This window comes from Mercenaria mercenaria, chromosome 12 (assembly GCF_021730395.1).
Source record: "Mercenaria mercenaria strain notata chromosome 12, MADL_Memer_1, whole genome shotgun sequence".
Taxonomy (NCBI): domain Eukaryota; kingdom Metazoa; phylum Mollusca; class Bivalvia; order Venerida; family Veneridae; genus Mercenaria; species Mercenaria mercenaria.
Genome location: NC_069372.1, coordinates 77,130,841 through 77,144,626, shown reverse-complemented (window position 1 = coordinate 77,144,626; position 13,786 = coordinate 77,130,841). Strand labels below are relative to the sequence as shown.

Here is a 13,786-nt window from a genome sequence, read left to right as displayed (position 1 = left end):
CTCTGATTATATACACATCAACACATTCAAAATTTGAAAATGATGTGTTTTTTTCAACTTTCCTTATTTGACACTTCTTTGGTCCAAACCTTTAAATAATACTCGACAGAATTTTATTAAAGACTTATACATGGTACATCGTCATGCATATAATAAATAACATCTGCCCCAATCTGGAATTGCTTCTTTTATCTCCCGTTAGTTGTCACAGGATAGTTTTTTCATTTCAAGGACAAACTATCACAGATTCCATCTGTAGTAAATGACATACAAACATAAATATATTTGTATGTTCTTTACTACAGATGGAATCTGCGATAGTTTGTCCTTGAAATGAAAAAATAAGCCCAGTGTCATAAAATGCTCTCTCTATATTTTATCCATGTATTGTGTGTCGTTTTGTCTGTCGTTTTGTCTGTCAGTTTGTATGTCTGTCTACATATACTACATCTACTGGGCTTATTCTCAACTGATCACGAAACTCAAGCCGACGTGCTATTTATACTGTTTGCAAATCAAGTATTGATGCGATTTGGGTGGTTATTCTATTTCTATCAGTAGTATTAACATGTAAAAGAAACAAGTTTAATTTCACATAATTGCAAACTGTTCAATATTTTTATTCTGTTGTAAATCTGAATGCAAGCATTTTTCTGACTAAATACAGCGTCGTATGAAAACTATAACTGACTCCCGGCATGCAGAGCTTTACCAGTTTCTATCTTTTTCTGACCTTGTAGCTGTTCGAGAAGCAGTATGACTTTAATCCACAATAATGTAAAAGTGTGCCATTGTGTTTCTCGCCAATCCAAATGTTATTATTTCTTTTATTTCGGTGTGTTGGGGGTGGGGGAGGGGTGGGGTGCAGGTTAACTTGAGATTTTGACGGGACATTTTAAACTTGATAATTTGATTTGTTATTCTATTAGTACGTTACCATTTTCTAAGTGCAGATGCGGCTAAACATTGCCGTTTTATACACTTAGTGCGTGTTCTTCAACAAAAGCATCGTTTAGATTCACACAGTATTTACATATATTTACTTAATACAAAAGTGAGGAATACATTTAGAGATATTTCTCTGCTCTAAATAAATACTTGTAAACTGGTAGAAAGTATATCCTTCAGACTACCTTCTAATTATAAAACAGATATCATGTAAAACACATTTAATAAAGTCATAGCAAGTTCTACCTTATTTGACTGACGAAAAGTTAGACGGGCGAGCAAGCAATATACAAGCATAATATTGAATAACAGTTATCTTAATATTAAGAAAACCAAAACCTATTTCACCTTCAAAAGAAAAGATCAACTCAATCCCGATTTCATCATTCTATTACATGTTATACATACAGTCAATTATTATCTTTATCAATTAACTCTAAAATGGATTAATAAATGCACTGCTACATATTTTAACCTCCATGCATATCACAGAAGAGGTGTCAAAAAAAGGGATTAGACTTGGGTTGAAATGTCCAAGGAGGGGTCGAAATATCCAAGGAGTTGGGGTTGAAATGTATCGGGGTCGAATTTACGGTCTCTCGAAATGTCTTGCAAGCATTTGCGCAAGTTCAACCGAAAGGCGAAATTATGATATTTAAACATCTTGTTTTCGCCTTTCCAGTTGAAAGGGCGAAAAACGCGAAAACACGATACAAGATCGCGAAAACACGATACAAAAAAATATCGCGTTTTCGCGCTATCAATATCGTGTTTTCGTGTTTTTGCCCTACTTGCCACGAAGGCGAAAACACGAAAAGACGATGGCAGATCGAGGGCGAAAACGCGAAATTAACAGCGCGAAAACGCGATATATTTTGCTTCGTGTTTTCACGTTATAGCTTCGTGTTTTCGCGTTAAAGTATCGCGTTTTCGCGTAAAAATATCGTGTTTTCGCGATTTCGCCCTTAGGACGACAACGCGAAACTGCGATGGCCCCAACAGAACACCGTAGCTTTATCATATTAAGTTAACTGATGTTTTTTATATTCTGACAGTTGCATTCATTAGTATATCTATCATCCGATACCCTGCATCCCTTCAGAGGGACGTAGACACTTTCGTGCGCGTAAGGAAAATTTGTTATAGCGATTTAAAAGATAAAAACAGGGTTGAAGAGCAAGATTATGGTGAAGTATGTTCAGTCGTACCAAATCTGCTGCCACTTGTAAACAGACTCAGTCGTAACAAGTCTGCTGCCACTCATAAACAGGCTCAATCGTACCAAGTCTGCTATTAGTGTGCTTGGTTGCGTTTTACGCTTCACGATTTTATCATTCTATCGTAGTGGCGTTTGGCAGTGGCAGTCTGTAAATCCCATACTCTGACTCTATAGTTTATTTTCTGGTCCTAGCTAGGTTGCCACAAGGGGAAAATGTACATTTTTGATATTTCAGGGGCCATTACTCTAAAAACAGGGGCCGACCCAAATGAAAATAGAAGGTGGCCAAAAGTTCATATCATGATTAAGACTCAGCAAGTTTTCATAAATCTATATCAAATACTTTTTGCGCTAGGCATGTCACAAGGTAAAAATGTGCATTTTGTACTATTTCAGGGGCCATAACTCTGAAAATAGGGGGTGGACCCAAATGAAAAATATAAGATGCGCAAGTTCATATCATGATTAAGACTCATGCAAGGTTTCATGAATCAATATCAAATACTTTTTGAGCTAGGCGTGTCACAAGGTAAAAATGTGCATTTTTGACTATTTCAGGGGCCATAACTCTGAAATTGGGGGCAAGGCCAGACGAAAAATAGTAGGTGCGCGAGTTCATATCATGATAAAGACTCATGCACGGTTTCATCAATTTATATCAAATACTTTTCGAGCTAGGCGCGTCACGAACTTCGGACGCACGGACGTGCATGCGTGCGTCCGTCCGCATCCATTTCTCAGTAACTAGCAGGTAGAATTTCATGAAACTTGAAATAAGAACATGAACCATCATACTGCGATGATGCCCGTCAATTTTGTTTTGGATTGGTCAATTATTGCCCTTGACTTAATGAAAAATGACCAAAAATGTCCGTCCGCAGCCATTTCTCAGTAAATAGCAGGTAGAATTTCATGAAACTTGAAATAAACATAACCCAACATACTGCGATGATGCCCGTCAATTATTTTATTCAATTTCCCTAGAGTTATTGCCCTTTAATTGTTTAAAAATCCACAGATTTGTACATAACAAACCAACCAAGTGGTAGAATTTCATTAAACTTCTTTCATTCTTTTCCATGAATATTTATTATAAACATGTGAATTGTGTAACCCACACCTGGTCACCACCTTGCCTTGGTCCACACCCCAACCCCTCTCAACCCCCACCAAAAAAAAACATTCTTTTTATTTATTTCTTTTTGTGCCCCACTACCCCCCCCCCCCCCCCCCCCCCATGAGTGGTGGGGGCATATAGGTTTGGTCTTGTCCGTGCGGACGGACGGACGGACGCACGCACGCACGGACAACGCCATTTCAATACCAGTCTCCAGATTTTATCAGCGGGAGATAACAACATACATCGTCAGTCAATAATCTGTGTCGTAAATCGAGTCATTCATTTCAAAAACGGTTTCGTAGTAACACCTCCATATAAGGAAATCCGACATCACGGTTCATACATATTCAGGCATGCGTAGACAAACAAAAAATAAATAGAAGATATGTGTGTAATTTACCTTTGGGCATACATCTGGGCATATTTCTCCCAGTATCCAAACTTATTGCAAGTTATTGTTAACTTTTCGTCGTAAAAGTTAAACGTATCTTCCGGTGAAAGCATAAATTCCTCCTCATAACGTACTTCTGCACGTGCGCCAGTTGACGTTCCGTTGACTGGCATGTCTACAATTCCATTTGGAATGACCGGTGCCGGACATCCACCATTTTCTGTTATAAATGTTTAGTATATTCAATTTAAATTCTCCTTTATTCATAATCACATTCAGAAATGGAAAAAGACCAAACAAAAATATGTAGAATTTATGAATTTACATACATTACATATAAAGTGGGAGTCTCTTTATGCATCGTAAATTGTGCAAAGTATCCGGCCTTGTTCGAGCCCCTACGGCCAGACGATATACCAATATTATACACAGGTCCCGTGGCTAAAGTTTAAAACAAACATCCAGTTTTTTATAAATGCTCTAGATGATAAGATAGTTCAGACATGTAAGAATGAGAGTGTATTGTAAAGTATATATAGACATTATGTTACGCTGTGACCCTCGTTCGAGTACCTGCATGTTAGGTACCTACTACCTATCAGTGTCATATACGAATGTGAAGGTAGATGCATGTGCGTGAAATTAGCCAGAGCAGCCAGAGTAGCCAGAGTAGCCAGAGTTCAGCCAGAGTTCGGCCAGAGTTCAGCCAGATTAGCCAGAGTTCAGCCAGAGTTTGGCCAGAGTTCAGCCAGAGTAGCCAGAGTTCAGCCAGAGTTTAGCCAGAGTAGCCAGAGAAGTCAAAACTCTGGTTACTCTGGCTAGCCAGAGTAGCCAGAGTTCAGCCAGAGAAGTCATAACTGTGGTTACTCTGGCTGGCCAGAGTAGCCAGAGTTCAGCCAGAGTTCAGCCAGAGTAGCCAGAACTCTAGTTACTCTGGCTGGCCAGAGTAGCCAGAGTTCAGCCAGAGTAGCCAGAACTCTAGTTACCCTGGCTGGCCAGAGTAGCCAGAGTTCAGCCAGAATAGCCAGAACTCTAGTTACCCTGGCTGGCCAGAGAAGCCAGAGTTCAGCAAGAAAAGCCAGAGTTTGTAGGATGTTAAAATGTTCTGGCTACTCTGGTCAGCCATAGTATCCAAAATAGCCCGAGTCACCTGGATTTTATTTGCTTTGGTTAGTCTGGCCAGAGTAGCCAGAGTTTCTAGGATTTAAAGAGCAGGCAGAGTAACCTGGTTCACAAAACATTTTCCGTCTTAGCTGAATTTGATTATGAAACTTAATATGTAATTTCTATCTAAATAGCATGTTTAAACTGAATTTCAAGTTAATTACTATTTTTAAGTGGCTATTTAGAGTAGCCAGAGTAGCTAGAACTCTGGTTAATCTAGAGTAGCCAGAGTAGCCAGAACCCTTGTTACTCAGGCTGGCCAGAGTAGCCAGAGTTCAGCCAGAGTAGCCAGAGTTCAGCCAAAGTTCAGCCATAGTAGGAAGAGTTTCTAGGATTTTAACATGTTCTGACTACTCTGGTCAGCCCGAGTCACCAGGATTCCTTTTGCTCTGGTTACTTTGGCTGGCCAGAGAAGCCAGAGTTTGTAAGATTTTAACATGTTTTTGCAAATCTGGTCAGCCAGAGTAGCCAGAGTAACCAGGTCCCATGTTCACAAAAGTTTTTCAGTCTTAGCTGGATTTGATTATGAAATTTAATAATTGAGCCGTGCCATAAGAAAACAAACATAGTGGCTTTGGGACCAGCATGGATCCAGACCAGGCTGCGCATACGTTGCAGGTTTGTCAGCCTCCATGTTGTTCGCTTTTAAAGCGTATTGGACTTTGAGAAACTGTTAGCGAACAGTATGGATCCTGACGCACAGGCTGGTCTGGATCCATTATGGTCTCAAACCCACTATGTTGGTTTTCTCATGGCACGACTCATATGTCATTTCTATCTAAATAGCATGTTCAGAACTGAATTTTAAGTTAATACCTATCTTCAAGTGGCTATTTAGAGTAGCCAGAGTAGCCAGGACTCTGGTCACTATGGCTGGCCAGAGTTCAGCCAGAGTTTAGCCAGAGTAGCCAGAGTTCAGCCAGAGTAGCCAGTCCTGGTTACTCTGGCTGGCCAGAATATCCAGAGTTCAGCCAGAGTAGCCAGAAACCTGGTTGCTCTGGCTGGCCAGAGTAGCCGAATAACCAGGATGTCAATTTCTCTGGCTACTTTGGTTAGGCAGAACAGCCAGAATTTCCGAAATGTCCATTGGTTCTAGCTACCTAGGCTAGCCCGAATAGCCAGAGAAAATACTGTAATACCTATTGCGAAATGACCCTTTTGGTTCTCTCAGGTTTGATTTTTGAGTGTTTTATATATATCAAGTGATTCATAAAACGGACTTCAAAGAATTGTCTTATCTTTTAGACTGCAGCCAGAGTAGCCAGACGTTCTAGGATTTTAATATGTTCTAGCTAGTCTGTCAGCCAGAGTAGTCAGAGTGACCATGATTTCATTTGGTCTGGCTACTCTGGCTAGCCAGAACAGCCAGAATTTTCGAGATGGCCATTGGTACAAGCTACCCTGCTAATCAGAAATAGCCAAAGAAAATACAGTAAAACCTGTTGCCAGAGTAGCCAGATTAATCAGAACTCTGGTTACTTTTGCTGACCAGGACAGTCTGTCTAATAATTTTCACATAGTCTGGCTACTCTGGCTGGCCAGAGTAACCAGGAATAACTGAAATGCGCACGGGTTCTGGTTACTCTGGCTGGCCAGAAAAGCCAGAGAAAATACAGACAAACATGTAAACTACAGCCATTTTTAAAATGTATGACCCTTTTTCATAAAAATCATATTATACATGATTAGGCTGCACTAACTGTTGTATATAATTATAATGTAAATAAAAAGTTAGACCTGTTGCGTTTTGTGTGTGTGGTATATGAAGGCTGAAATTCACAAAGATTAAAGCGGACAGGTCTATATATTTATGGTAGATTGAAAGTCTTTAAAACACGCCTTGCAAAGTCTTTCAGGAAAATCTTTTAAAATCTTCTCATAAGAATTGCAATGACAAGAGTAAAGATATTTTACATGTTCAAACCAATACCCCAGAGTCAAAATGGATCCTACATAAGTTTTACATAGAAAAAAACATGATTTACTTACATAACAAACATCTTTCAGAGCCACAAGGGTAAGAGCTGAAATAGTTTGCATGTAAATTAGCAAAATGTATAATGGAGTTCTTTCAAACTTGATTGAATCACCACCCCCGGGGCAATATAAGTCTCTCTCTGTGGATTATCAAGTATACTTTAATCTTATACAATATAAGTTTAAAATTTCCAGAATACCCAGAATTTAGAGTTGACAATTACAGATTGTGAATTTTTACTATGACTGTCATATCCCACAAAGTCCAGGTAAGCGATTCAGGACCACAAATGTCCTGTAGTTTATACTGATATCATAAACAATTTCAGTGAATTCCATATAACTTTGAGTGTAAAAATAAAGAATATTTATTTGAAGGCTTCTTGTTTTGTATTTATTTAACTTCAGTGTTTGCCTTGAATTTGTACCAAATAAATTAACTTGAAGACATAACGATAATATAAAGAAATTGGAGAATAAATTTTTCATACATGTTGACAACCAATTCCTGAAATTTGCATATTAAAGTTGTGGAAGTTGACGAAATGTTGACATGTGAACACATACACTTAAAGCGGCTTAATAATGGTATTTCATCTAAACCCTTGGAAAAAGGTAGGTACCTGTGGCATGAAATCAAAACGCAAAATGCCATTCAAAAATTGATTGTGGTCACCTTATGCCATCAGACAATCAACATTCCATGTTGTATTAACTCGGTATCACTTGTGTATGTGTATGAAACGATACTCACTGTGTTCGGATTAAACAGTTATAGGACTGCTAAATGATAAGACTATTCTTTGAAGTCCGTTTGATGAAACACTTTGATACATGAAACACTAAAAAACCCTGAGGGTACAAAAAAGGGTCATTTCGCAACATGTTAAAGCCCTAGAAACTCTGGCTACTCTGGCAGAAGTCCGTTTTATGAATCACTTGATACATAAAACACAAAAAAAAACCCTGAGAGAACCCAAATAGTCAACAATCTTCTCACACCTTTCCAATATAGCTTCCGTTCCAAACATAGCTGTGAGGCTCACCTATATCCTTTAAACAAAAACTTTTGACAATTTCCAATCTGGAAACAAACAGGTCTCATTGTAATGGATTTCTAGAAAACTTTCGACAAGATTCTCTATAAAATCGTGAAACTTTGTGTCGATAGAATCTCTCTATCCTGGATTCAATTTCCTTAGTAACCGTTCTCAATCTGTAGTAATTGAAGGCTCACACACTTTACCAGTTCTTTCAGGGGATTCCTCAAGGTTCAGTGTTGGGTCCTTGTCTCTTTCTTTATTTTATCAATGACCTTCCTGACTCTGTTAAAGCCAGAATACGCTTATTTGCTGATGACACTATCATATACCTCAACATAGACTCGTTAATAGACTCTTACAAAGTTCAAGATGATTTGACAAAATTAGAATAATGGAACGTAACTGGTCTATGGAATTCAATCCTGTAAATGCGAAGTAATAGGAATCTCAAAAAAAAAAAAAATATCATCTTACCATATATATTACTTAATCAGACCTAAAAACTACAGAAAATGCTTAATATCTTAGTGATGTCTTAACTTTGAAACACTTACTGAAATATTACATCTTCAAAAGCTAGTAACACTCTCAGATTTATACAAAAATATGTACAATTTTATAACAATAATATTAAAGAAACTGCCTAAAAACATACGTTCGCCCACAATTAGAATACTGTAAACCATATTGCATCCATTGCAGAAAAAACTTAGTATATGAGATTATTATCATCATTATTATTATTATTATTATTACTAATCCAAATTTGTTGAGCGCCCATTTAATATAAAATATACGTTCAAGGGCGCTTAACAATTAAACATGTGACATATCGCAGATATGTAGGTAAATCATAAAAATATGGCATATGCAATATTAAAACTGAAAGTGAATGATTTGATTAATGGTTATTTGTATAACATTAATCGGGATGCATGTATTCTTCTATGTTCTAGTGTCTGCCATTAAGTTTCAAACATTGATGTTACGCTGCTTTGGTATGAGTAGCCAGAACATGTTAAAATCCTAATAAAGTCGTGTTACTCTGGCTGAACTCTGGTTACTCTGGCCAGCCAGAGTAATCAGACTTCTGGCTACTCTGGCTGAACTCTGCCTACTCTTGCCAGCCAGAGTTACCAGAGTTCTGGCTTCTCTGGCTACTATAAATAGCCAACTGAAAATAGTTATTAACTTGAAATTCAGTTTTAAACATGCTGTTTAGAAAGAAATAACATACTAAGTTTCAAGATCGAATTCAGCTAAGACTGAAAATGTTTTGCGAACACGGGACCTGATTACTCTGGCTACTCTTGCTGACCAGAGTAGCCAGAACATGTTAAAACCCTAGAAACTCTGGCTACTCTGGCCAGCCAGAGTAACCAGAGCTACTTTAATTAACCACTTGAAAATAGTTAATAACTTGAAATTCAGTTTTAAATATGCTATTTAGATAGAGATGACATATTAAGTTTCATAATTAAACTAAGCTAAGACTGAAAATACATGGTACCTGGTTACTCTGGCTACACTGGCTAGTCTGGCTGATCAGAGTAGCCAGAACATGTTAAAATCCTAGAAACTCTAGCTTCTCTGGCTGAACTCTGGCTACTCTGTTAGAAACAGCCAGAGTGACCAGAGCAAATGATATCCTGGTGACTCGGGCTACTGTTGCTACTTTGGCTGAACAGAGTAGCCAGAACATGTTAAAAATCTAGAAACTCTGCCTACTCTGGTTGAATTATGGCTACTCTGGCCAGCCAGAGTAACCAGAGTTCTGGATACTGGATGAACTCTTGCTTAACTCTGGCTACTCTGGCCAGCCAGAGTAACTAACCAGAGTTCTGGCTACTCCTGCTGAACTCTGGCTACTCTGGCTAGCCAGAGTAACCAGAATTATGGCTACTCTGACTGAACTCTGACTACTCTGGCCAGCCAGAGTAACCTGAGTTATGACTTCTCTGGCTGAACTCTGGCTACTCTGGCCAGCCAGAGTAACCAGAGTTATGACTTCTCTGGCTGAACTCTGGCTACTCTGGCCAGCCAGAGTAACCAGAGTTTTGACTTCTCTGGCTGAACTCTGGCTTCTCTGGCCAGCCAGAGTAACCAGAGTTTTGACTTCTCTGGCTACTCTGGCTAAACTCTGGCTGAACTCTGACTGAACTCTGGCTACTCTGGCTGAACTCTGGCTGAACTCTGGCTACTCTGGCTAATTTCACGCACATGGTAGATGCATCTATTTTTAGAGTCAGTAAAATACCTTCCTGACGCAGAAGTTTAAATGTATTCATGGGAAGCTTATTCATTTTAACCTCTTTTGGCATTTTACAGACGAACGTGTAAAAATCTGAGAATAAAACGGCAAGACACAAATTGAAATTTTGAAAAAAATAGTCGCAATTTTGGAAAGTATATAAATCTTTTATTGTTAATGAATCCCCCTGGCAATAAATGAGCCGCGCCATGAGAAAATCAACATAGTGGGTTTGCGACAAGCATGGATCCAGACCAGCCTGCGCATCCGCAGTCTGGTCTGGATCCATGCTGTTCGCTAATGGTTTCTCTAATTGCAGTAGGCTTTAAAAGCGAACAGCATGGATCCTGACCAGACTGCGCGGATGCGCAGGCTGGTCTGGATCCATGCTGGTCGCAAACCCATTATGTTGGTTTTCTCAAGGCACATATCAAATGTTCTCTCGTACTTAAGTTGTTATAATTGTAGTAAAAAGTCATTATTTAACATAATCGGCAAATCCACTTTTCTGACTTTAAAAAGATTAAAACTATGATATATTTATTGAATTTAAAGATATTCTAATGCATGGATCTCTTAGGTTCTCTATCTAAAGGTTGTACAGACCTATAGCCTTGGTATTTTTTTTTTTGAAATTCTGTTACTCATGGAAAAAATCTGTTACTCCTAGAAGAAACGCACTATTTCCTATCATTAACCAGATGGCCACTAATGTGAGCTCTTCTTGTCTTAACATACGCGGGACAAAATTCAGTTCCTAATCGAAAACATTTTCATACTGACAATCAGTCATTCGATGCCGTCTTACCGTCGTGATCCAGCTATAGATGTAGACCGACTTACCGTCGTAGATCCAGCTATAGATGTAGAATGACTTACCATCGTGGATCCAGCTATAGATGTAGACTGACTTACCGTCGTGGATCCAGCTATAGATGTAGACTGACTTACCGTCGTAGATCCAGCTATAGATGTAGACTGACTTACCGTCGTGGATCCAGCTATAGATGTAGACTGACTTAACGTCGTGGACACAGCTTTAGATGTAGAATGACTTACCGTCGTAGATCCAGCTTTAGATGTAGACTGACTTACCGTGGTGGATCCAGCTATAGATGTAGACTGACCTACCGTCGTAGATCCAGCTATAGATGTAGACTGACTTACCGTCGTAGATCCAGCTATAGATGTAGACTGACTTACCGTCGTGGATCCAGCTATAGATGTAGACTGACTTACCGTCGTAGATCCAGCTATTTACCGTCGTAGATCCAGTTTTAGATGTAGACTGACTTACCGTCGTGGATCCAGCTATAGATGTAGACTGACTAACCGTCGTAGATCCAGCTACAGTGTAGACTGACTTACCGTCGTAGATCCAGCTATAGATGTAGACTGACTTACCGTCGTAGACCCAGCTATAGATGTAGACTCACTTACCGTCGTGGATCCAGCTATAGATGTAGACTGGCTTACCGTCGTAGATCCAGCTATAGATGTAGAATGACTTACCGTCGTGGATCCAGCTATAGATGTGGACTGACTTACCGTCGTGGACCCAGCTATAGATGTAGACTGACTTACCGTCGTAGATCCAGCTATAGATGTAAACTGACTTACCGTCCTAGATCCAGCTATAGATGTAGACTGACTTACCGTCGTGGATCTAGCTTTAGATGTAGACTGACTTACCGTCGTGGATCCAGCTTTAGATGCAGACTGACTTACCGTCGTAGATCCAGCTATAGATGTAGACTGACTTACCGTCATAGATTCAGCTATAGATGTAGACTGACTTACCGTCGTGGATCCAGCCATAGATGCAGACTGACTTACCGTCGTAGATCCAGCTAGACTTACCGTCGTAGATCCAGCTATTGATGTAGACTGACTTACTGTTGTAGATCCAGCTATAGATGTAGACTGACTCGCTCTTAGATATTTCAGTATTTGTTCCGCCGCCAAACGATTCCGCGATAAATATAGTAGATTTATCGAAGACATCATACATCGGCTGCCAAAAATAAACATTTCTCGCCGCCACCCTGTAGGTATACGAAAGGCCACCAACAGTCGGATGTTTTACGGAATTTCCTGTTTCTAGCGGAACAGTATATCCGAGATTCATTCCACCAGGAAACCTGAAACCCATATTGGCGCCGCCGGGATCTTCTGCTTGAACCTGAAAGAAAATGCGGGTATAAAATCAGAAGATGGGAGGCACTGGCATACTCCATAGAACCTTAAAAGCATGCAGTCAGTCGTGCAGGACCTAAGTTGTAAATTATTTTACAAAAGGGTTGTTTTGTTGGGTTTAACGTCACACCGACACGTTTGTAGGTCATTTGGCAACTTTCCAGTCTTGGTGGTGGAGACCCAAAGTTCATTATTTCATCACAGGCGGGCGTCTGACTAGAACCACCGATCTTCTGTAAGCAAGCTTGATGGCTTCTTCGCTTGAAAAATGCATCGACCCGAGTGAGGCTCGAACCAACATCGTTGAGAGGCAAGTGATCTGAAGCCTGAGACCTTAAAATCACTCGGTTATAGAGGCCTCTTTTAATATCAAGATCTTCTATGATAAATAAATTGAAAAAAGTATGGTAAAAGAAATGGTAGTTAAATAAATTATTGAAGTTATCTGTAAATCTCAGAGAAAATGTGTTGAAGATACATCAAGTGAACTTCTCTACAATGTGACAAACAATTATCTAATGACAGCCCGACTATTTGAAATTGAATGGTCAAGTTCAAGGTCAAACTGAGGTCAGGTGATGTTTGAAGATGAGGAATGGTCACAGGCTACATCTGCATTAGTATCAAGTCATTCTAGTAAGGGGTATTAATGCTAGACGAAACGGTCCCATTTGGTTAACCAAGAGATGGCCAATATAAAGCAACCTAAGTCCAAAATGAGGTCAAGTTCAAGGTCAAACTGAGGTCAGGTGATGTTTGAAGATGAGGAATGGTCACAGGCTACATCTGCATTAGTATCAAGTCATTCTAGTAAGGGGTATTAATGCTAGACGAAACGGTCCCATTTGGTTAACCAAGAGATGGCCAATATAAAGCAACCTAAGTCCAAAATGAGGTCAAGGTAAAGGTCAAACTGGGGTCAGGTGATGTCTGAATATGAGGAATGGTCACAGGTTATATCTGCATTAGTATCAAGTCATTCTAGTGAGGGGTATTGATGCTAGACGAAACGGTTTGGTTAACCTCGTACGGACGGACGAACGAACGAACGGAAAGATGGACGGACAGGACAATCACTATATGCCTCCCGCATCAGTAGATGCCGGGGGCATAAAAATGAAAGCCAAAGATATGTAACCTGTACTATGAGGTCGTATTAGGTGTCTGATGTGAAGAATGTGAAAACATTTAGTCTAAGAGGTTTCTGAGAAACGTGTTTGCTCGCAAAACTTTTACAAAATGCCTTTGTTAAAATAGGGCATACATTTATAATCAATTTAAATCAAAGTTATGGAATCTACTCTGTGAGGTCATTTCATGATGACAAGGAGAAACAGATTTTGTAGTTTCTGAGAAAGGGCCTGCTAATATGCATAACTTTCATCTATGTTTACGTTTCTATGTACAAAGAGGGGCATATTTTGATAAAATGTTATGCAGTTTTGTAACCTGTCCTGTGGTGTCACCCACTTGGAAT

The 13,786-nt window shown here is 39.4% G+C and overlaps 1 protein-coding gene across 1 annotated transcript in view; it reads right to left on the bottom strand.

Moving 5' to 3' along the window:
* Positions 1–240: 240 nt before the first annotated feature.
* LOC128547608 (uncharacterized) overlaps positions 241–13,786 on the bottom strand; it is a 35,797-nt gene continuing 22,251 nt past the window's right edge. The window contains exons 9-11 of the mRNA XM_053520656.1: positions 12,010–12,295; positions 3,688–3,898; positions 241–253 (exon numbers count right to left, since the gene is read on the bottom strand). Coding sequence (XP_053376631.1) covers positions 241–253; positions 3,688–3,898; positions 12,010–12,295 — 510 coding nt within the window. The remainder of the gene's footprint in view (positions 254–3,687; positions 3,899–12,009; positions 12,296–13,786) is intronic.